The sequence below is a fragment of the Brachyhypopomus gauderio genome, unplaced genomic scaffold, assembly GCF_052324685.1.
Source record: "Brachyhypopomus gauderio isolate BG-103 unplaced genomic scaffold, BGAUD_0.2 sc56, whole genome shotgun sequence".
Taxonomy (NCBI): Eukaryota; Metazoa; Chordata; class Actinopteri; order Gymnotiformes; family Hypopomidae; genus Brachyhypopomus; species Brachyhypopomus gauderio.
Window position 1 is genome coordinate 1,430,506 of NW_027506879.1, and position 23,163 is coordinate 1,453,668.

Genomic DNA, 23,163 nt, shown 5'->3' on the forward strand with positions numbered 1-23,163 from the left:
CTGCATTATGGGATACGCCGCAATCACAAACTTCAAAATGGCGCCCGAGTCGGTAACCCATCCGGGTACTTTCGCTCACTGTCTAACCCACACGGCGTGTTGGGACACTAGTTACCGCGTACTGCTCTGGCATAGTGTGTAGGAGGGAAGTACGCAAGTACGGAAGTACGGACGGAGCCCCCGCTTCCTGCACACGGCGTGTCGCACACCAGCTAACCCTGTCCGTAATCTATCTAAAACTATCTAATAACAGTCGGCAAGCCCGTTGTTGTAGTACAGTGTGCTATTTTTCAGTGTGCAGACATTCTGCTTTCTGACATTACATTAAATTAAAGTAGATATTTGGAGTGTCATGTTGTTTGGTTAGTAATATTAGCTAGCTGGTTCACTCCTGTTACTGTAATCAAATACTGTAATTTGTAATGTAAGTTGCTATTTGCCATTTTATCAAAAGACGTCTGTCTGATCGTTATAATTGTGTAGTTATCGTATTGGGCCAGATTTGTTCTGATATATTAGCCCAGCCGGGTGGTTTGGACAGTCGTGGTGATGCAGGTCTGGGTTATAAGGGCCCTGAGGAGTGTGTGTCCGTTCCTGGTGCCCACCCGCCCACGGCCACACACGCCCTACTGCACCAGGGCACAGGGCAGACCTGCCACACCGAAAGACTCCACTCGCAGGGAGAGCCCACACGTCCCCAAGTCTGTGTTCGCTGCTGGTACCGCCAAAAGAACGGCTGAATATTTCAAGAGGAAAACGGGAGTGGGGGACGAGCAGCCCGCTAGATCGAACAGAGTCCGGGCCTTCGTACACGTCCCTGATCAGCCACTGACTGCTTCAGAGTGGAGGAGCCGTAAAGAGAGCTCTGGCTATCCGGAGCGCTTCGAGCTGAGAGTGATGGAGTCACTGCTGGCCGCTGGGGCCCATCTGGATGTTGCCAAATCTCTTCTGACCTATGTTTCCATTGAGACTGGGAGCCTGCCATATGAGCTGCTCCAGAGGTATCTCAGCATTTGTGTATTTGGGGGCCACCACTCCGAGGTGTCGGACACCTACGACATCATGAGGAGCTGCTTTAAGACGCTGGACACGGGAGCTTACAGCTTGCTGGTCAAAGGCCTCAGTAGAACGGAGCGTTGGAGGGAGGCCTTGGTCTTGCTGGAGGACATCAAGAAAGTCATCACACCCTCAACTCGCAACTACAGCGACGCCATTGCTGGGGCTGTGCTCCATGGCGACAGAGAGACGGGGTGGACTCTCTATGGTGAACTCCTGGAGCAGGGCCTGACTCCCAACCAGGACACATGGCAGTGTCTGTTTGACGGTGCAGGTAGTCAGCACGAACACAAAGACAAACTATTGGCCATCCTGTCCTATATGAGAGAGAACCAGGCCTATCCAGAGACACCTCTAGCTGCAAGCATCAAAACGTGGTTTGAAAGGTAAACTCCCAATATTCTACTTACTCACGATGCTTAAAGAATACACAATCTTCTTGTGATCTCCTGTTTCATCTCAATCCAGTTTACCGGACGAACGGTGGAAGGGGACGTTCTCTTCTGTGGATCCCAGGTGTGTGTGATGGATCATACAGGGAAGGAAAGTTACATGGTCATAGGGTGATAACAAGGTCATGACTCTTATGTATGTGTCTGTGTCGGCTGATACAGGGGAGTGTGTCGCAGCTGCCGGACGAATCTGGAGTCCATTCAGCTGACGGAGGACGAGTACGGCCAGCTGAAACACAGAGTTATGATGGATGTGATTGAAGGCAAGGATGTCTTCAACAAGACCACTCCAGAGGTCGGCATCCCCGTACCCCTCCTTTAAGCTTATTCAGGAATACATCCATTGGCCCTCACTATTTCTTTGCATGCCACGCATTTCCAGAACTCACCACTAGATGGTGTAAGTGTTCCAGCATCTGTGCTTACTGAGTAAATGAGGATTTTATCTAGACAGCAATAATCTCACCAGTTCACCCAATAATATTCATTCAATATTACAAATATTTTCAAACAGGTATTAATGTAAAATGTAAAAGGATTTAATAAGTTAATAAGAAATATTATGTTTATTGTATTTGTGTCTGATGCCACATGACCTGTTTTTGATGTTATTAAACTAGCTGTTTGATTGCAGATGTGCACACTCTCACATGATAGGAGCACTTCAGACAGCTCTTTTCCTCTCAAACCAAAGAGGCATCAGTCTATGTGAAATCTTCATTTTTAATCCCACACCCCAGAAATATCCCGTCCATGGTTTTGTTACGCCTCCAACTTTTAAACGCAGTTGAGAGCTTTATTTAGATACTAGTGTTATGCAGAAGGCTGGTTTATTTTTTTTAACAGGGCACAGACATAGATGTAAATAGCCCACAGACCTGCAGAAGAGCTACTGCTACATTTAGATGAGACGAGGGGCTTTCCAGCACACGTTCTTCACTGGGTCTGCATGTCTCTCACTTTAGCATTCAGATGAAAGCAGCCACACATCACATGGGTCTTTCTGAAGCTCCCACTGTAAGAGCAGCTTCAGGCACTTTTTAAAAGAAGGTTTTTTTTCCCCCACACAATTCCTCAGTGCATTTTGCTAGAACCAGTTTGTGATTCGGTAGCAGGAATGACACGGCTGTCATGAGATGTATATACACAGTTACTGTTGTCATAAATGGAGCACAAAGGGGTTTCACATTTCAGCCCTCAAAGCCGCTCACACGAGTGACCATGGAAAGTCCCCGCAGTCTGCCTGTGTGGACTAAACCCCTCCCCCACACCCACACCACAGCGCTCTGTGAAGTGAAACCAGTGCAGGACGCTGCAGTCACTCCACTCAGACCTGCAGACGCTCACACAGCCTCACACACGCTCAAACAGCCTCACACACACGCTCAAACAGCCTCACACACACACGCTCAGACACAGCCTCACACACGCTCAAACAGCCTCACACACACGCTCAAACAGCCTCACACACACGCTCAAACAGCCTCACACACACGCTCAAACAGCCTCACACACACATTCAAACACAGCGTCACACACGCTCAAACACAGCGTCACACAGCCTCACACACGCTCAGACACAGCCTCACACACACGTTCAGACACAGCCTCACACACACGCTCAGACACAGCCTCACACACACGCTCACATGCTCAAACACAGCCTCACACTCGCTCACATGCTCAAACACAGCGTCACACATGCTCAAACACAGCATCACACACGCTCAAACACAGCCTCACACACGCTCAAACACAGCCTCACACACACGTTCAAACACAGCCTCACACACACGCTCACACAGCCTCACACACACAGCCTCACGCTCAGACACAGCCTCACACACGCTAACACAGCCTCACACACGCTAACACAGCCTCACACGCTCAGACACAGTCTCACACACGCTCAGACACAGCCTCACACACACGCTCAGACACAGCCTCACACACACGCTCACACAGCCTCACACACACGCTCACACAGCCTCACACACAAATGCTCACACATAGCCTCACACACACGCTCACACACAGCCTCACACACACGCTCAGACACAACCTCACACACGCTCACACAGCCTCACACACGCTCACACAGCCTCACACACACGCTCAGACACAGCCTCACACACACGCTCAGACACAGCCTCACACACACGCTCACACAGCCTCACACACACAGCCTCACGCTCAGACACAGCCTCACACACACACTCAGACACAGCCTCACACACGCTAACACAGCCTCACACACGCTAACACAGCCTCACACGCTCAGACACAGCCTCACACACTCAGACACAGCCTCACACGCTCAGACACAGCCTCACACACACGCTCAGACACAGCCTCACACACACGCTCAGACACAGCCTCACACACACGCTCACACAGAGCCTCACACACACGCTCACACAGAGCCTCACACACACGCTCACACACAGCCTCACACACATGCTCACACACAGCCTCACACACACGCTCACACAGCCTCACACACACGCTCACACAGCCTCACACAAACGCTCAAACACAGCCTCACACACGCTCAAACACAGCCTCACACACATGCTCAGACACAGCCTCACACACACGCTCAGACACAGCGTCACACAAATGCTCAGACACAGCGTCACACAAATGCTCAGACACAGCGTCACACAAATGCTCAGACACAGCCTCACACAAATGCTCAGACACAGCCTCACACAAATGCTCAGACACAGCCTCACACACACGCTCACACACAGCGTCACACACGCTCAGACACAGCGTCACACACGCTCAGACACAGCGTCACACACGCTCAGACACAGCCTCACACACGCTCAGACACAGCCTCACACACACGCTCAGACACAGCCTCACACACACGCTCAGACACAGCCTCACACACGCTCAAACACAGCCTCACACACGCTCAAACACAGCCTCACACACACGCTCAGACACAGCGTCACACAAATGCTCAGACACAGCCTCACACACGCTCAGACAGCCTCACATACGCTCACACACAGCGTCACACACAACCTCACACACGCTCAAACACAGCGTCACACGCTCAAACACAGCGTCACACACGCTCAAACACAGCCTCACACACGCTCAAACACAGCCTCACACACACTCAAACACAGCCACACACACACTCAAACACAGCCTCACACACGCTCAAACACAGCCTCACACACGCTCACACAGCGTCACACACGCTCAAACACGCTCACACATGGTCTGCAGCTATTCTCAGTATTTCACATCTTAATAGAAAGATGTCAGAAAATGCCCTTTGGTGATTCTGTTAAGATTAAGATTGAAGCGTTTCCATGTTTGCATTTGGATTCAAAGTAACTGCTTAATTAAGAAATCCTATTTGGCTGTTTACAGTGTTGTTGGGGTTTTGTTTTTGAAAACTGGGGTAGTACATTGGGTTCTGAGTGCAGGGAATACCAGACTTCAGGTTTGTACTGATGAAAAGGGAAACCTGCTCCTCCCGTTTGGGGGAAGGGCTGATTCTTAATCTGGTAAAGTACAGTGGGTGAGCACTCGTGATTGCTCATTCCCAGGGCTGCAATGGGAGGTTTGCATGAACTTAATTTTTTCAGACGTGGCTGGCTTGACTTTACCAAATCTCACTTTGTCTAGGGGTTACGCGTCTTTTTCTCTCCCTGGGGGTTTACCACGAAGCTTAATTCACTCGTTAGCAAGACAACTGGTTTCGTTTAAGGTAGTCCTGAACCCGAAGTAACTGTTCAACACAGCTCTGTCCTGCCTTAAGTTAAACTGAAAGCTGGTTTACTAATTTATGAATCCGCCTCCATAGCGTATGCGATGCAGACACACACCTTTAATCACAAGGCATTCCTGGAGGGGCAGGCCTCACGTGTGGAATATTCCAGCCAGACTGTCTCCCTGGTCACGGACAACAACAGGTTTTCACAACAGACTTGTGAATCCACTAAAAGGGCATTAACCTGACAAAACATGATGTCAGAAACCAATATACATTAGTAAACATATGCATTTAACAATTAAATATCAAGCTACAGCTTACGACAGATTGATTAAAATGGCTTTTTCCAGAGAATGGTTTGCATGAAACTTGGATTTGTGTTATTAGCCTTAATTAACAGATGAATTCTGAGGTTTTTTTTTTGTTGTTGCTGTTTTCTTTTTTTTTCTTTTTTTTCTTTTTTCCCATTTTTCTGCAGAAAAGAGCATGTAAGTTGTGAAGCTGTGTACTGTGGAGCTGAATGAACACAGCTGGGTGCATTTGGACAGCGGCCTGCAGAAGATGAGAAGTCGATAGCAGCACTGAGCTGACTGGTGTGAACTGAGTCGTTCAGGGAGAGATGGAGGTGGTTCCATTGTGGAGGTGCAGATGGAGGTGGTTCCATTATGGAGGTGCAGATGGAGGTGGTTCCATTGTGGAGGTGCAGATGGAGGTGGTTCCATTGTGGAGGTGCAGATGGATGTGGTTCCATTAAGGAGGTGCAGATGGAGGTGGTTCCATTATGGAGGTGCAGATGGAGGTGGTTCCATTGTGGAGGTGCAGATGGAGGTGGTTCCATTATGGAGGTGCAGATGGAGGTGGTTCCATTGTGGAGGTGCAGATGGAGGTGGTTCCATTGTGGAGGTGCAGATGGAGGTGGTTCCATTGTGGAGGTGCAGATGGAGGTGGTTCCATTATGGAGGTGCAGATGGAGGTGGTTCCATTATGGAGGTGCAGATGGAGGTGGTTCCATTGTGGAGGTGCAGATGGAGGTGGTTCCATTATGGAGGTGCAGATGGAGGTGGTTCCATTGTGGAGGTGCAGATGGAGGTGGTTCCATTGTGGAGGTGCAGATGGAGGTGGTTCCATTGTGGAGGTGCAGATGGAGGTGGTTCCATTGTGGAGGGGCAGATGGAGGTGGTTCTATTATGGAGGTGCAGATGGAGGTGGTTTGGTTGATTAGGGTTCTAATACTCACAAAAACCCTCAGTGGCAGCACAAGCCGGGGCCCAAGAGCATCAGAGACATCTGTGTTGTCACCCATATCCTGGTCAGTGGTTATTATAAAGGTACTGCGTCCCCTGTGCTACCCAGGATGGGTGTGCTATCTGGACTCCAGACAGCACAGGATGCGTGTCACCTCCTGACTGCTGGGGAATCCCCACTTTGTGTTCCCGCTGAGCTCTTCCATGGGAACAGACGTCGACGTCCATCTGCCGGAAAGGGAGCCTTCGCAACAGCAGCCCTGGAGCTCCAGGCTGGACCTTGGGTCAGCGTTAGTGTGCATTCAACATAAAAGAGCGTAGTTCTGGTTCTTAACTTCATCAGTGAGAGACCGTGAGCTGGTTTTGTGCATGCATTTCAAATCAAATCAAATTTATTTGTATAGCGCTTTTCACAACACATGTTGTCACAAAGCAGCTTTACATTCTTTACAGGATTTACAAGGTTAACAATCGTATGGGTCCAGATCCCTAATGAGCAAGCCAAAGGCGACAGTGGCAAGGAAAAACTCCCTATGATGGTGGGGATTAGGAAGAAACCTCGGGAGGACCAAGACTCAAAAGGGAACCCATCCTCCATTGGGCGGCCCGTTAACACAAGTCCGTGGTGCGCAGGGTGGTTCTACAGTTCTACAGTAGTAGTCACAATTCTTGTTCCCCGACCAAGTAGTCACAGTCCCTTCTGTGCAGATGGTGAGCCTCAGATAGGAGCTAGCATCAGCATGTCCTCTTGTGGCAATGGCACGTCCAAACCTGGCATTTCTTCTCCAATAAGTCCTGACCACCTCAGCCAGAGTTGATCATGGTGGAGTGAAAAGTTGCCTGGTCAAAGCTCAAAACAGTGTATTCACACCTACTTGGTCCACCAAGAGAGAGAGGAATTCCCCCGACTATTCTGCCCTGATCTTACTCTGTATCGCACCCCTGCACACTTACACGCCACACGCAGTTCTCGCCCACTCAGTAACATAGCACATCCTACACTTGTGTCCTTTCTCTCTCTGACACATGCATACAGACACACATGCACTCACTCTGCACCAAAGTTTTTGCAACTCAACACATTCTTTCTCCAGTATAATGAGAGCCAGACTCTTGAGTGGAGTTGAGGTTTTTTCCTGCGTGTGGAGGGTAGAGGTTTGGCCTCTGAGAAGGGGGTTAATTGAGATTGTTAAAGGCAGGGCTTGCAAGCTCTGCTGCAGACACAGAACTGAAAGTGGTGTTTGCCGGCCACCTCCGGCTTCCACAAGCGTTTGCGGTTTGCGAAGAATGACATTTTGTTCCTCAATTCTTGATGTATGATCGTCAACTGGCTGACCTGATAATAGCCTTGCAGCCTCAAGCACCAAAGCGGAGACTCCACTGGACGCCATGAGAAGGTCACAGATGTTCTGCAGATCAATGTTCGGGAGGTCTGGACCCTTGCCACACTGTTTCACCTCTGACCTGTAGGAGCAGTGATATCAGAGTACAGTATCATACAACTTGCTGGGCTCATGCGGCATGACGGCCTCATAATGTGTGATACTTCAGACCACCGCACCACTGACCCAGGGTTGAGTGGTGTTGCAAGGGTAGGTAGTCATAAATTGCATATTGTAAGAACAAGACATCAGATGAACAGCCCCATGCAGCCGTGTGAGGGCTGTCAGGTGAAGGTGAGGCCTTTCTCGGTGTGGTCCATCTGGAAATTCCCTCTGTGTGTTTGCATGTTCCATCGTGTTGAGGAAAAAGAAGGATCTTCTCCACAAAGCAAATCTTGAATGAAGCCAATTCGCTTTTATGTTTTTTTTTCTGAACACATCTTTATTATTATTGATGTGATTGGCAGCAGTATGCATGCAGATATGTGGATTACAAACTTCTGTTCATCTGTCCAAAAGATGAAATGTAACTTGGAACAACTCTGCATACCACATCGTGGGAATAGGTTTTAGGGATTAGAAATTAGCTTTATGCTGTCAATTCTTGGTGATTTTATACAGGTTTATTAAAACCTTTGGAATTATGTATTAAATTACAGCAATTGGATTATCATTTGCTTTTTAACTACAGTCCTAGTCTGTCTGAGTTTGCTTTAACAAAATACATGCAGTCATCAGTGAATGAAGTCCAAGTGGTCAGATTCCAGTGTTCTTCTTGAGGAGTTCCAGGTGAAGAGTCTCTGTTCATGCAGGTGTGGCCCAACTACAGGTGGTAAAGGCCTTGTTTAGAATATATTTTACTTGCATTTATATTGACTTTTTTACATGAGTCCAAACTGTGCTCAGACATTTTCATTTGCAATCTGGACTCCCCTTTAATCAAGACAGCAGTTTCCACATGTCATGTAATACCTTAACTGCGTCCACTGTAGAAATGAAAACATGTTCATTGCTCATTCTCCCTTGTTGACTTAAACAGGCTTTAAAATAACCTTTAGAACCTGAATACAGACACATCCACAAACAGAAGCTATTCACAACACTGCAATGTCCACCTCTGAAGGGCTGTGCCATGTTGTGAAATCAGTGTAAAAAAAAAACTGTTAAAGTTTGATTTCTTCATAAAATACACTATTTCACAAAAACAGATTTTCCTTAATTTCTTTGCTTAATTTTGGTTGGTTTTACATATTATATGTTTTCACTCTTGACAGACGTAATCATGAGGAGAAAGTTAATGACTGCTTAGCAAATATTTGGAATGTTGTGCATCTGTATGTATAAACTAATTAATGTTAACATTAGATTAATTTTAGTTGTCATTATTGTTAAAATTCAAGCAACACTATTTTAAATGCCCTCATTGCAGTTCAAGATCCCGCTGTTGTTTGTCTGTGCGGTCAGGACAGTCAGGACAGTCCCTGCGTCCCGTAGCCGTGGCAGATTCCTGACTGAAGCGTGCTGTTTCCTCACTGCAGGAGCTGGACTCCTTCAAGGCCTTCGTGGAGAAGAGAGCAGCCTTTGACGTCGTCGTGGACGGCCTCAACGTGGCACACGTTTCACCCCAGTGCGTGAAGTCTGAGACGGTGAGTGGAGCTCCAGACTGAGCTCCTGGGGACGCTGTAATACATCTCTTAGGTGTGGGTTAGGGATGTTGTTCAGGTGTGTGAACCATAGGATCAAATTCACAGATTCTCTAAGAGATGACACTTTACATTTTACAGTCTGCCGTGCTGTCATGGTCAGATCACCGCCAGGCCGCTTCTCCGTTCTGACCCAATAAGAGTGAACAGCAGGGGGTGCTATTGAGTGGCAGTTTATGCTTGCAAAATTTACAGAGCAGACCCTAAGTATCACCTTTTCCACCAACTCGGTGAAGACCACCCAGATGAATAAAACCCCATATTAGTCACAGGTGAGGAAGGGAAAAGCCTAATATCAACAGAACAGCATCACTCACCACAGAAGAGTCAGTGTCTCCCTCCTCCACTACCCTCTGTTCTCTCTTCTTTCTTTTATATATATAAAAGTGGTGGTATAAAAGTTTATTAGTGGTGGTTAGGGAACCGGTCTTGTGACCAGAGGGTTGTGGGTTCCACTGCACAGGACTAATTCTGATTGGGTGAAAGTTACAATGGGGGACCTCAGACAATAAGAGCTAACAAGGTAATAAATAAACTAGTTGTTTTCTATCTCATATCCCTGGTATTGACTTGAGATTTGACTTGGACTCTAGCCAAAAGACTCGTGACTTGAGTTAGATTCTAACCTAAAGACTCGTGACTTGACTTAGTGTGTGTGATTTTTGCCACAGTGTGATGATAACCTTTAACCTCTTGGCTCAAACAGCGTGGCATTTTTAAGTGTTATTTCCCCTTCTCCCACTTTACACCACATTAGTTATTGTCACCAGGGCTTGGTGGAGTGGGCTGACACAATTATACACGGGACATCAGGACATTAAAGTGAAATGTCAGTTGTATTTAATCATCACCATGACTGGACTGAGGCACACAGACGCTTGACAATGAAGCTTCAGTGTATGAATGTCTGTAATGATCTCAATGTCTGTAATGATTTACGTGAGAGTAAATGGGTAGCATTTCAACAATTCAACAGGTTCAGGGCGTCTCTGATCATTTTCATGATTTTCCTTTATAAATCATTGGTTGTTCGGGTCAGCAACATTTCAGTTAAATATACCATATAGCAGACAAACACTGATATTTGAGAAGTGAAATCAAGTTTATAGGATGTACAGAAAGTGTACAATAATTATTTAAACAAAATTAGGCAAGTGCATAAATTTGGGCACCAAATTTAACATTAATTATTGGAACGCAAAATTAGTTTTGTTAGCTCATTGGCCCTTGACCTACAAACACAGGTGAATCCAGTTATGGTGAAAAGGTCAAGTTAAGGTGAAAGGGTCAAGGTGACAGGGTCAAGGTGACAGGGTCATGGTGGAAGGATCATGGTGGAAGGGTCAAGGTGGAAAGGTCAAGGTGGAAGGGTGAAGGTGACAGGGTCAAGGTGGAAAGGTTATGGTGGAAGGGTCAAGGTGACAGGGTTATGGTGACAGGGTTATGGTGGAAGGGTCAAGGTGACAGGGTCAAGGTGACAGGGTCAAGGTGGAAGGGTTAAGGTGGAAGGGTTAAGGTGACAGGGTTAAGGTGACAGGGTTAAGGTGACAGGGTTATGGTGGAAGGGTTATGGTGGAAGGGTTATGGTGACAGGGTTAAGGTGACAGGGTTAAGGTGACAGGGTTATGGTGGAAGGGTTATGGTGGAAGGGTTATGGTGACAGGGTTAAGGTGACAGGGTTAAGGTGACAGGGTTATGGTGACAGGGTTAAGGTGACAGGGTTATGGTGGAAGGGTTAATGTGGAAGGGTTAATGTGGAAGGGTTATGGTGACAGGGTTGTGGTGGAAGGGTCATGGTGGAAGGGTTATGGTGGAAGGGTTATGGTGGAAGGGTTATGGTGGAAGGGTTATGGTGACAGGGTTAATGTGGAAGGGTTATGGTGGAAGGGTTATGGTGGAAGGGTTATGGTGGAAGGGTTATGGTGACAGGGTTAATGTGGAAGGGTCATGGTGACGGTTATGGTGGAAGGGTTATGGTGACAGGGTTATGGTGACAGGGTTATGGTGACAGGGTTAAGGTGAAAGGGTTATGGTGGAAGGGTTAATGTGGAAGGGTCATGGTGACGGTTATGGTGGAAGGGTTATGGTGGAAGGGTTATGGTGGAAGGGTTATGGTGACAGGGTTATGGTGAAAGGGTTATGGTAGCCAATTGCAAGTTCGTCCCCTCTTTGCATCTTCTATGAAGAGTGGCAATATGGGAGCCTTGAAACAAATCTCAAATGACCTGAAAACAAAGGATACACAAAAGATTCCAGCTGTCAGTTTCCACTGTGAGGAACATAGTGAGGAAATGGAGAACCACAAGCACAGATCTAGTTACAGCCTGAAGTGGCAGGACAAGAAACATGTCAGACAGGCAGAGGAGAAGGATGGTGAGAACAGTCATGGTGAACTCACAGACCAGCTCCAAGCCTACAACATCATCCTGCTACTGATGCTACTGAAATATACAACTGGTTCAGTGGAATGCTTACGTGATATGTTGGATATTGCACAAGCTATTTACATTGTTATTTTTACATATAATGCATGTGGGAAGTATTTTACATGGGTTGTATTGCACATGGATTGGGAATTTACATATTGCTGTTATTTACATGTTGAATTTAGTGCAGTGATGGCTCTAGGGTAAAAGCTGTCCCTGAGCCTACTTGTATGAGTTTTGTGCAACCTGTACCGTCTGCCTGAGGGTAACAGGTTAAACAGGTAATTGCTGGGGTGTGATGAGTCCTTGGTGATTCTGACCACCCTTCTGAGGTAGCGAGAGGTGGCAATGTCCTCCAGGCTGGGCAGGGAGCAACCAGTGATCCCCTGGGCCGTGTTGATCACCCTCTGCAGCGCTTTTTTATCTGCTGCTGAGCACCCTCCGTACCATGCTGTGATGCAATACACGAGGATGCTCTCGATGATGGAGCTGTATGGGAGCACCAACGAGGAGAAGCTGTATGGGACCAGAATATTTTCAACCAGATGTCATTTTTCTGTTGGGGTGCACAAATTTATACAACTGCCTAATTTTGTTTCTAATTAATTATTGTACACTTTCTGTAAATCCTATCAACTTAATTTCACTTCTGAAATATCACTGTGTTTGTCTGCTATATAATCAATTTAACTGAAATTGGTGATCCAATGATTTATAAAGAAAAATCATGGAAATGATCATGGGTGCCCAAACATTTGCAGTAGATTATAGTAACACCCACTAAATATATCTGTGAGATTTGATATGAGGTTTGTCATTTTGAGGTACCTCCTATCTCAACCTCTCTGCTTCTTCCTGTTCCTCTGCCCACACATCAGTAGATGTCTGCTTCTCTTTGATTCGCTCCACCAAACCAAGAGACATCACAGTGCGATTTTAAGTCCAACATTTGCCCTCTTACAGAGCTCATTATTGTCTCTATTACTGAGGTACACCCATAGCTGATTCACACACTCCTGCAGCCCAAAGAAAACAAGCATCTTCTTTTTTCTTCCTGGTTCAGCCTGGTTCATTATGGTTCATTAGTTTTACCATTGCCAGTGTTTATAGCTGTGTGTAAGTTCTGAATCAGGAAAAAGCTATTCACATTATTATAGCTTTAAGGACTTGAAAACTAATACTCTGCTAATACTCTTCCTGGACTCTTGAACAATTTTAGAACTATGACTGGAATGTACAGTATGGAAGGTTCTTTCATTTCTCTATAAGAACCAAACTCTCAAAGGGAAACTAAAAGTTAAAGGAATGCGTACTAATTGTGCCTAGCAGACGGTAAGCTCTTCTGTGATTGAAGCTGTAAACAGGACAGACTCGTACAAGGCGTGGGTTAAAGTGTGCTGGTTACACACACTGTTCTGTGATTGAAGCTGTAACAGGACAGACTCGTACAAGGCGTGGGTTAAAGTGTGCTGGTTACACACACTGTTCTGTGATTGAAGCTGTAACAGGACAAGGCGTGGGTTAAAGTGTGCTGGTTACACACACTGTTCTGTGATTGAAGCTGTAACAGGACTCGTACAAGGCGTGGGTTAAAGTGTGCTGGTTACACACTGTTCTGTGATTGAAGCTGTAACAGGACTCGTACAAGGCGTGGGTTAAAGTGTGCTGGTTACACACACTGTTCTGTGATTGAAGCTGTAACAGGACAAGGCGTGGGTTAAAGTGTGCTGGTTACAAACACTGTTCTGCTGGGTCAGGGTGTTTTCCACCACAGCTCCACAGTCCACTTCCTTATGATGAATAAGCAGAAATGATGACAGCAGCTGGCCGTATGCTCAGCTTTGTTTGTTCAGTCCCCACCTGACTTTCCCTTAAATGTCATATTTTATGTTTCACATGTCACACAATTAATATTTAATATATTTGGTACTTATCGTCATCATAGACTTTGACATGTCTTTAGAGGTGTGGGTCAGTTATCTTGAATTCTTGAAAATCACATCTTCCATTAAACCTCACAGAATTATCGTGAAGTTTGCAGTGCTTCGCCACTTTTATTTAAAGTGGTCATTAGAGATTGTTGTTTTCCATTTTAAATATGTTGATTTAAATATTTGTTGATTTCGATTCAGTGAATTTCAACAGTCTTATTGTCCTAAAATTTCATATATTGATTTTGACAAAATCTCTTAAGCGCTGAGTTTGCTATATTTGGAAAAAGACTTGTTTAGTGGTTCATTTTTAACAATTGGCCCTTGAAATGTACTTAGAAATTTGGAGAACAACTCGTTGAAATCTGAGATTTCTGCTGCAGACCTTGAGAAATGTCAGTCTATTTGCTCAGGGTATGTCATACTGTGAGAGAGCAAAATCCATCACTCTTCCAGTGTTATTCACTCTGTCTATACTTGTGAACACTACATTTTGCTATGTGTGTACAATTTTCTCCTGCTTGAGAAAAACTAAAGAAGCTTATTATAAAAGTTTATTCTATCAAGTTTTAGGTTTAGGATCTGTAGCTCCATATATCTTGACTGACTACTGTTCATTCCAATCCATAACGTCTTTCTGGAAATGTATAAAACAACTCTAATGATAATAATAATACCACGTAAAACTACAATGTGAAATTTGGAGTCACCTCAGTTTTGAAAACATGGCACCGCATTGATTGAATGAATTTTACATCACTTCCTCATTAATTAAATCAACTTAATTATAGAAACACTAAGATGTTGCTGTTCATATCTCCAGGAAGGAGGACACACACACATATTCATGTTGATTCACTGCCAAAACACACAAGGAAGTTCCACCATTCCAAGCTGCTCTGTAAAACATTCTTGTGGGGTATTCTTAGCACAGGGCTCTTAGTGCAAACCTGGAACACACAAAGTGTTTCCTCCACTCGTGCATATTATATTTGTTGGTTGTCAACGTAGGAAAGTCGACTTCCTGGAAAACAGGAAACTTCCCCTCCATGTTGTCTGTGGGTGACACAAAAGTAGGTTAAAATGAAGTCGGGATTTATAATTTCCCTTCAGCTCATGTGCGATGGGTTTCACACTCATCAACTATGCCAAGGGGAATTCCTCTCAAACAAAAGCATGAATGATGTGGCCCATTTCAGTGATAAGCCTAATGAATGAACCTTGTTCATTCAGAACAAAGTACACATTTTCAATTAAAACACTATTAATTAGTTGAGACCCATCACTGGAGTCATGGGTTAGTTTGCTCATTTTGCTGAGAATGAGTTGTGGTTCTGTAGTTGCTGGCAGTGGTCAGTGAGCTGGAGGAGCGGGGGCTGAACGTCCTCGTCCTTGGGCGGAAGCACATGCTGAATCCCTCTCGGAACTGGGCCAGACGGGACATGCAGCAGCTCAGACAGAAGGCCCACTGCTTCTTCACTGAGAACATGTGAGTGGAAAACAGTTATACCAGTGACCAAAATCCACATCATTGTCTTCTGCTTATGATATTATTCAGTAGACATCAGCCGTTCCTACAAAGTGAGCCATTTCGCCAGTCTCATTATTTCTCAGCTCTGAAGACGATCCCTTCCTGCTGTATGCTGCCCTCCATTCTGGAAACCACTGCAATTTCGTCAGTCGTGACCTGATGAGGGACCACAAGGCCTGCCTTCCCGACAGCACCACCAGACGCCTCTTCTTCAAGTGGCAGCGTGGACACCAGCTGGTGCTCAGTGGATATGTCCCTGGAAAACGGGTTCACTTTCAGGTGCATCTCCAGCCAAGAGAAGCAGCCAACACATTTAAACATGCCATGATTTCATTTTAAGGACTTTTTTGAATGTCATGACATTTGGTTTTTTTACTCTTTGTTTTTCAGAAGACATCAGTATATGATACAATAGTCCAGACCACGGGGACTGCCTGGCATATCCCTCACGATGAGGAACGAGGAGATAGAAGCTCATATGAAGTGCCCCAGAAGTGGTTGTGTCTTAATAAAGAACATTGACCATTTTTGCTTTATGAGCATATGCTACATATTATAGTGTGTACTGATTGTTAAGAATTATTAAAAATAGATTTCACAAAAAAGCAACCATGTTCTGTAGTGCATGGTGAGTTTTGAATTAGACATAGATCACAGCCACCAGTGTTCACAAACAGCAGCACAAATGTGTTCAGCCCTCAGTGATCTGTAGCTGGTGACACAATAACAGATTCACAACACACGGGTGTTAGGAAAGCGTCCTAAACTTTAATCAGCAAGACATAGTCTAAAGAAATAAGATGTGTCGTAAAATAATTGACTAGGAATAAAAAAACATGTCTGGTGTTTTTATCATATTTTATCATCAGATAGATGTGGGGAAAAAGTACAAAAAGGTTAATCTAAAATCATACTTGATGTTCAAATATCAATACTACAAATGATTGGGTAAACAAAACATAACGAGTTTCATAACCATATTATTATGAAATTAGTAATTCCATATGTATTAATAAAATGATTTTAAAAGTGCAAAAGGCACAAACCCATAGGTATGAATCCAATTACATAAATACGAACTGCAGTATTCAAGTATAGTGAAAATGATCTATAAATTACCCGAAATATTTTACTCTCATGCTTTTATAAGTGTAAATTTTACCATTAAGTAAGTAAGAATAGGAACCTATTTCTAAATTAAACTAAATAAAGAGAATATATCCGGCGTGTAAATGGGCAGACTGGTTTAGACTCCACAGGTGGGCTGTTCGACCCAGACAGATGTGCTACATCACAACTCCACAACAGGTTCTACTCCTATCAGCCAAGATAAAGGACACGAGATTTATTGGACGTATTTATGGACAATATGTGTTCATCCATTCGGGGACTTTAGTCATTTTAATAAACGTTTTAGCACTTAAAGCCCCTCCGTCGACGCGTGTGACGTGTAACCCGGATATTAATCTTCATCGTGTGCGACTGTTTCCGGTGTTGTGCGGGGTGTACGCGGCGGTCTTGTTTACATATTTCGTGTTTAATTTGTGAATATACGCTTTGCAATGTCGCGGGGTTCGAGTGCAGGCTTTGACCGCCACATCACCATCTTTTCTCCGGAAGGAAGACTGTATCAAGTCGGTGGGTATGAATGCAACATAGGCAGAACTTTCTAAAGAACACACTAAACGCCCAGTCACGGTTAGCATTAGCACCGTACCTCCGTGATTAGCCCGACCGGCAGGAACCGCCGTTAACCTGCTGGATTATGTCTAGTGTTATTAACTACAGTTAACTACAGCCACCTTCATTAACTACAGTTAACTACACCTACCTTCATTAACTACACAGTTAACTACACCTACCTTCATTAACTACAGCCACCTTCAATAACTAGTTAACTACACCGACCTTCATTAACTACACAGTTAACTACAGCCACCTTCATTAACTACAGCCACCTTCAATAACTAGTTAACTACACCGACCTTCATTAACTACACAGTTAACTACACCTACCTTCATTAACTACACCTGCCTTCATTAACTACAGTTAACTATACCTACCTTCATTAACTACAGTTAACTACAGCCACCTTCATTAACTACAGTTAACCACACCTACCTTCATTAACTACACAGTTAACTACACCTACCTTCATTAACTACACCTGCCTTCATTAACTACAGTTAACTATACCTACCTTCATTAACTACAGTTAACTACAGCTACCTTCATTAACTACACAGTTAACTACAGCTACCTTCATTAACTACAGTTAACTACACCTACCTCCATTAACTACAGCTACCTTCATTAACTACACAGTTAACTACACCTACCTTCATTAACTACACAGTTAACTACACCTACCTTCATTAACTACACCTGCCTTCATTAACTACAGTTAACTATACCTACCTTCATTAACTACAGTTAACTACAGCTACCTTCATTAACTACGCAGTTAACTACAGCTACCTTCATTAACTACAGTTAACTACACCTACCTCCATTAACTACAGCTACCTTCATTAACTACACAGTTAACTACACCTACCTTCATTAACTACACCTACCTTCATTAACTACAGTTAACTACACGGTTAACTACAGCTGCCTTCATTAACTACACGTTTAACTACACCTACCTTCATTAACTACACGGTTAACTACAGCCACCTTCATTAACTACACCTGCCTTCATTAACTACTGTTAACTACACCTACCTTCATTAACTACAGTTAACTACACCTACCTTCATTAACTACAGTTAACTACACCTACCTTCATTAACTACATGACCCAGCTTGCCAGTTAACGTAATGCTGATTCTAAATCAGCAACTATTCTTCTGGGCTGCATTGTAAACAGCACCTTTTATCTTGCCAGGTTGTTTTAACAGGCTACCTCTATTCTGGTGGTCCATTCCTATCAGGTCTTTACTATCAACAAACATGTTGGGCAAGTTTCTAGTCATTCCTGAGATATAATTAGGTTTCTTGATTCAGTTTAATTTACTGTAGTACTAAAAAGTTTGTCCACTCAAAACCAGGTGTCTACTAGCAAAACAAACAACACATGGTCAGCATCTCTCGTTTTAAATCCAAAACCTTTTTCACAGAATATGCTTTCAAGGCTATTAACCAAGGAGGCCTTACTTCAGTAGCTGTTCGTGGGAAGAACTGTGCAGTTGTCGTCACCCAAAGGAAAGTACCCGTAAGTAAAAGCTGATCCTGTATGTTTGTGTATTTGTCTTTTTGTTTACCTTTTCTGGGATAAATATTCTAGTTGTGGTATGTCCAAATCACCTACCCCACGTTTGCTACAGTTCTCACTGCATGTCGAATGTCTTTAACAAAGGTGTATTAAGACCGTTCTTAATGGTACTTTCCACCTCAGTGCTGCCGTTCTTTCATTTGTCAGGACAAACTACTTGATGCATCCACTGTTACGCATTTATTCCGAATAACGGAGAACATCGGCTGTGTGATGACGGGGATGACTGGTGAGATATCCTACATTTATCAGCAGAAGGTCAGTGTGGCTTTCCATGTAGCTTACACCTGTGTTGATGCTTCAATCTATCTGTGTGTGTGTATGTGTGTGTGTGAGAAGCTGACAGCAGATCTCAGGTTCAGAGGGCTAGATATGAAGCCGCTAACTGGAAGTATAAATATGGCTATGAGATCCCAGTGGACATGCTGTGTAAGAGGATGGCGGACATCTCTCAAGTGTACACACAGAACGCAGAGATGAGGCCACTGGGCTGCTGTAAGTTCTCAGAGCTCTTGTGAAATTATTCACAAGGAAAAGCTCATTCATCTGTACACTTTCAAATAACATGTAATGTTTAGTAATGCTTGTTGAATTTAGTATATTTGTCTGTCTGTATAGATAGATATCCATAGAATGCAGTGGTCTGATCTTCAGCTAAATCACAATGGATTAACACAATATGCTTCAACTAATAGCACACAAGCAGTGTAGCTTCTTAATATGCAATATACTGTTGAGACATTTACAGTTCAGTCTAGGAAACAAGTATGTGAACCCTTGTGTGTAATGACTAGCAGAAGTAACCCCCATCAAAGCCCCTGGTCAGACTAGCACAGGGGCTAACAGCACTTAGACTGTCCACTGTTGTGCTGTAATGTCTGCACTTCACACCATGCCAGAAAACACACTGGACAGATGCATCACATTTTTCTGTGGATTTGTTTTTCCTTTCCAAATTCAGTATGAAAGTCGTGAAAGGCGAATGCGTATTCAGAGCTGTAGTTGACGAGGTCAAGAGTGCGGAGAAGGGAAATGATTCGATGCAGGATGAGTTGTATAAAAACACTATTTGGTACTGAGTTTCAGATACTAAGGTGATACTTTATTGCTTTATTGATCCAGAGGGACATTCCTGTTGTATTAAGATAAAGTTAATGTCACTTCAAATTCAGATCACATGACCTTAGAAACGACCCTGTTTCAGGGTCCTACCTACCACCACAGCCTCAGGTTGACTGAACTGTGAGTTTAGCATTTGTCCCCTCCACAATGTCTCCTCATTGTACCTTCCACAATGTCTCTGTCCAGGTGGCAGTGGTAGAACCTCACACCAGTATCTCCACTCGCACCCTTCCTGCGTTTTGGGGTTGGTGCACAGTACTCCCATACATAGTGTTGTGTGTTTCTGCTTGAGTTTCACTTTTGCCTCTCAGAGAACAGAGAAGTCATCTGTGGTGTTCTTCCATGTACACGTTCAGTAGTTGTTAGTGAACATGTGAACAGAGAAGTCATCTGTGGTGTTCTTCCATGTACACGTTCAGTAGTTGTTAGTGAACATGTGAACAGAGACTTTTGGCAAGTTCTGATTCGTGTGTGTCCTTTACAGCTTATGATACTACTACTACTAACAATAATATTATGAAGTGAACAACATGATGCATTCAGTATAGACAATTATATAGATGAGGCACAACAGCTTCAGATCAGACCACATTTGTATGAATAATAAATCATAATAAATGCAGAAGTCTGGGTGAATCCAAAGGACCCACAAATATTGTTTGGACCTGTGTGTGTGTCCATGGCTGTTTTTATATCACAGGATCAGTATACACGCGTCTACAACAGGTGCAACACTATGTACTGAATCTGTGGCGTGTTTTAGTCGCTCGTGTTTTGTCTCCTCTTTCTTAGGCATGATTGTGGTGGGCGTGGATGAAGAATGTGGTGCTCAGGTGTATAAGTGTGACCCTGCTGGGTACTACTGTGGCTTCAAGGCCACTGCTGCAGGGGTCAAGCAGACAGAAGCCACCAGCTTCCTGGAGAAGAAGGTTAGGAAGAAACTGGACTGGACGTTTGAGCAGACGGTTGAGGTGAGTGACCCCGATAGGTGCAAACATGCAGTGGCACTGGGCTGCATGTGTTTGGTTTCATCATTAGAAATGTTGTCTGGGTCCACAGACTGCAATAAGTTGCCTGTCCACGGTTCTGTCCATTGACTTCAAGCCGTCAGAGCTGGAGGTGGGGGTGATCACCACAGAGGAGCCCAGATTCAGGTGAGTGAAGGTTCAGTCACGACTACATGGAACAGGAAATAGTTCTCATACACCATTTTACTCTCAGAGGGAACCACAAAACCATCTCAGTAAGAACACACACAACCCGCTCTTGCCTTTCAAGCATTTTTGCTGTGACCTAGTTATGTTTCATGAAGGAGGCCAAGTAGCTCAGTGAAGTGTGTGGAGTCAAAATCACTGGGACACATTTGAACTGCATGTTTTGAGTTTTTGTTGTTTTTTTTTTTTTCTCTTTTGCCAGAATTTTGTCCGAGTCAGAGATTGATGTCCATCTGATGGCCCTCTCGGAGCGGGAATGAGGGAACTAACAGCTCTCTGCGTGAGAGCGTCATGAGTGAACACGACTATGAGAAGCACTACAACGTAGCCTCAGTATTCAGGTCACCTGCTCCGTGCCCCAGCTTTGGGCTTTTTGCTTGTTGCTTTTTGCTGTTTATTTCTGCTTTTTTGTGCAACACGTCAATAAAACACAATTGTTTTTGACAGTCATTTCTTTTGTCTTGTTCATTAATTCCATCTTCTGTTCAATGTGCCCACTTTGTGTCTACATGTAATATCCATGTGAAAAGATGCTGTTGGTTGCGAATAAATATTTCCAACTGTGGATGCAAAAACACTTCACCTATACTAGCTTTCAAAATCAGACTGTTGCACAATATCCAGCAGAATAGCCTTCGCCGTGTTATTGCAGTGAAATTTTACTTCCTGTTTTGCTCGCTCAAGTCAGTCAGCTGACTGGCCTCCCAGACCCAGCGGCAGCAATAATTAAAACAGTCCAAATGGAAGAATGACGTCTTAACGAGCCTGAACTGTCTCCTGTGCACTCTTAGTTTGACCCCTCTTTGCTTCTGCGTCTATAAAAGTGCATTTTGAAGTCGCACTACATTTCTGCAAGGTTCTCTGCTGGTTTGTGCAGGACTAGTAGACCTGTGCGCTGGTTTTTATCTCTACTGGTTTATGCAGGACCAGTAGACCTGTGTGATGGTTTTATCTCTACTGGTTTGTGCAGGACCAGTAGACCTGTGCGCTGGTTTTATCTCTACTGGTTTATGCAGGACCAGTAGACCTGTGTGATGGTTTTATCTCTACTGGTTTGTGTAGGACCAGTAGACCTGTGCGATGGTTTTATCTCTACTGGTTTGTGTAGGACCAGTAGACCTGTGCGCTGGTTTTATCTCTACTGGTTTGTGTAGAACCAGTAGATCTGTGCGCTGGTTTTATCTCTACTGGTTTGTGCAGGACCAGTAGACCAGTGCGCTTGTTTTATCTCTACTGGTTTGTGCAGGACCAGTAGACCTGTGCGCTGGTTTTATCTGGACTCCTGCATCTCCTTAAGATGCAAATGAACGCTGTTGATTTGCTGTTGGGTATATATGTATTAGCATGAAGCCGGCCATTGGGCCCCGGACACGCCCCGTTCCCCACCCAGTCAAAAGCCACGCGACTTCGGTGTTTCCAATTGTCAGCCAGATATCAATTCTCGAATCACATGATGACAGGAGCTTTTCTTACGCTGAGGTAGGCTGGCCTGTGTCTGTGCCAGGCTCCAAGGCGAGTTATGACTAGCTCATTTGCATGCCGCCAGCTCTCTGACGGCTTGAAGAAGCTCCCATCAGCACAGGGGAGAACGAGACAGCAGAGGTGCGGCCCCCTCATGTACGCTCAGATTTGTATTCAAATTAGGAAAACCCAACATGGCCTGTGTTTGCACTTATTGTAAAAGGAAGTCCGGCAGACGGAAGAGGATTGTGGTCACAGGTATCAGGATGGCATGACTCATTTTACTATGCAGATGCTGTGTGCTTAAACAAACACTAAAGTGTGACAAATTATTTAAATACTTCTATATGTTTATTTCTCTAATATCTAAGAAGACATCTTTGTGCAGTAACCTAGAACATCTAGTATAACAGATACAAGACGGTCACATGACAATCACTTTTCAGAAAATGGTGGAACAATTGTGTTAATTTTATGTAGCTGTGGGAAAATGGTTGACTAATCATTTGTCACATTCAAAGAACAGCTCTGTACTGTTCCATGAAGGCTCCCATGGTTGGAATCCGGGAAGCTGTGACTCTGATGGGGAATTTTCAGCATTGCCAATCTTGTCTGAGCTCCACC

General features: G+C 44.5%; 2 protein-coding genes across 3 annotated transcripts; both read left to right on the plus strand.

The window, feature by feature from the left end:
• Nucleotides 1-78: 78 nt before the first annotated feature.
• On the plus strand, nucleotides 79-16,073 carry prorp (protein only RNase P catalytic subunit). Of its 2 annotated transcripts, XM_076987816.1 has the most exons (7): nucleotides 84-1,442; nucleotides 1,525-1,572; nucleotides 1,671-1,803; nucleotides 9,412-9,519; nucleotides 15,274-15,422; nucleotides 15,548-15,743; nucleotides 15,855-16,073. In XM_076987816.1, the coding sequence occupies exons 1-7, from the start codon at nucleotides 550-552 to the stop codon at nucleotides 15,984-15,986; spliced, it is 1,659 nt and encodes a 552-aa protein (XP_076843931.1). In that variant the 5' UTR covers nucleotides 84-549; the 3' UTR covers nucleotides 15,987-16,073. The 2 variants fall into 2 exon arrangements, with proteins under 2 accessions (XP_076843933.1, XP_076843931.1); XM_076987818.1 differs by lacking the exon at nucleotides 15,855-16,073 and having other exon boundaries at nucleotides 79-1,442; nucleotides 15,532-15,689.
• An 848-nt stretch (nucleotides 16,074-16,921) lies between these two features.
• psma6a (proteasome 20S subunit alpha 6a) lies at nucleotides 16,922-21,528 on the plus strand. The gene is made up of 7 exons (XM_076987821.1): nucleotides 16,922-17,102; nucleotides 18,588-18,682; nucleotides 18,890-18,971; nucleotides 19,082-19,237; nucleotides 20,657-20,835; nucleotides 20,924-21,018; nucleotides 21,281-21,528. The coding sequence occupies exons 1-7, from the start codon at nucleotides 17,027-17,029 to the stop codon at nucleotides 21,336-21,338; spliced, it is 741 nt and encodes a 246-aa protein (XP_076843936.1). The 5' UTR covers nucleotides 16,922-17,026; the 3' UTR covers nucleotides 21,339-21,528.
• The last annotated feature ends 1,635 nt before the right edge of the window (nucleotides 21,529-23,163 follow it).

Bases quoted from the DNA above. Each gene is read 5' to 3' on its own strand.
- prorp (XM_076987816.1), top strand. From the start codon at position 550: ATGCAGGTCTGGGTTATAAGGGCCCTGAGGAGTGTGTGTCCGTTCCTG. The intron at 1,443-1,524 runs GTAAACTCCCAA...ATCTCAATCCAG, and splicing joins ATCAAAACGTGGTTTGAAAG to TTTACCGGACGAACGGTGGA. The intron at 1,804-9,411 runs GTCGGCATCCCC...TCCTCACTGCAG, and splicing joins TCAACAAGACCACTCCAGAG to GAGCTGGACTCCTTCAAGGC.
- psma6a (XM_076987821.1), top strand. From the start codon at position 17,027: ATGTCGCGGGGTTCGAGTGCAGGCTTTGACCGCCACATCACCATCTTT. The intron at 18,972-19,081 runs GTGAGATATCCT...GTGTGTGAGAAG, and splicing joins TGTGATGACGGGGATGACTG to CTGACAGCAGATCTCAGGTT. The intron at 21,019-21,280 runs GTGAGTGAAGGT...CTCTTTTGCCAG, and splicing joins ACAGAGGAGCCCAGATTCAG to AATTTTGTCCGAGTCAGAGA.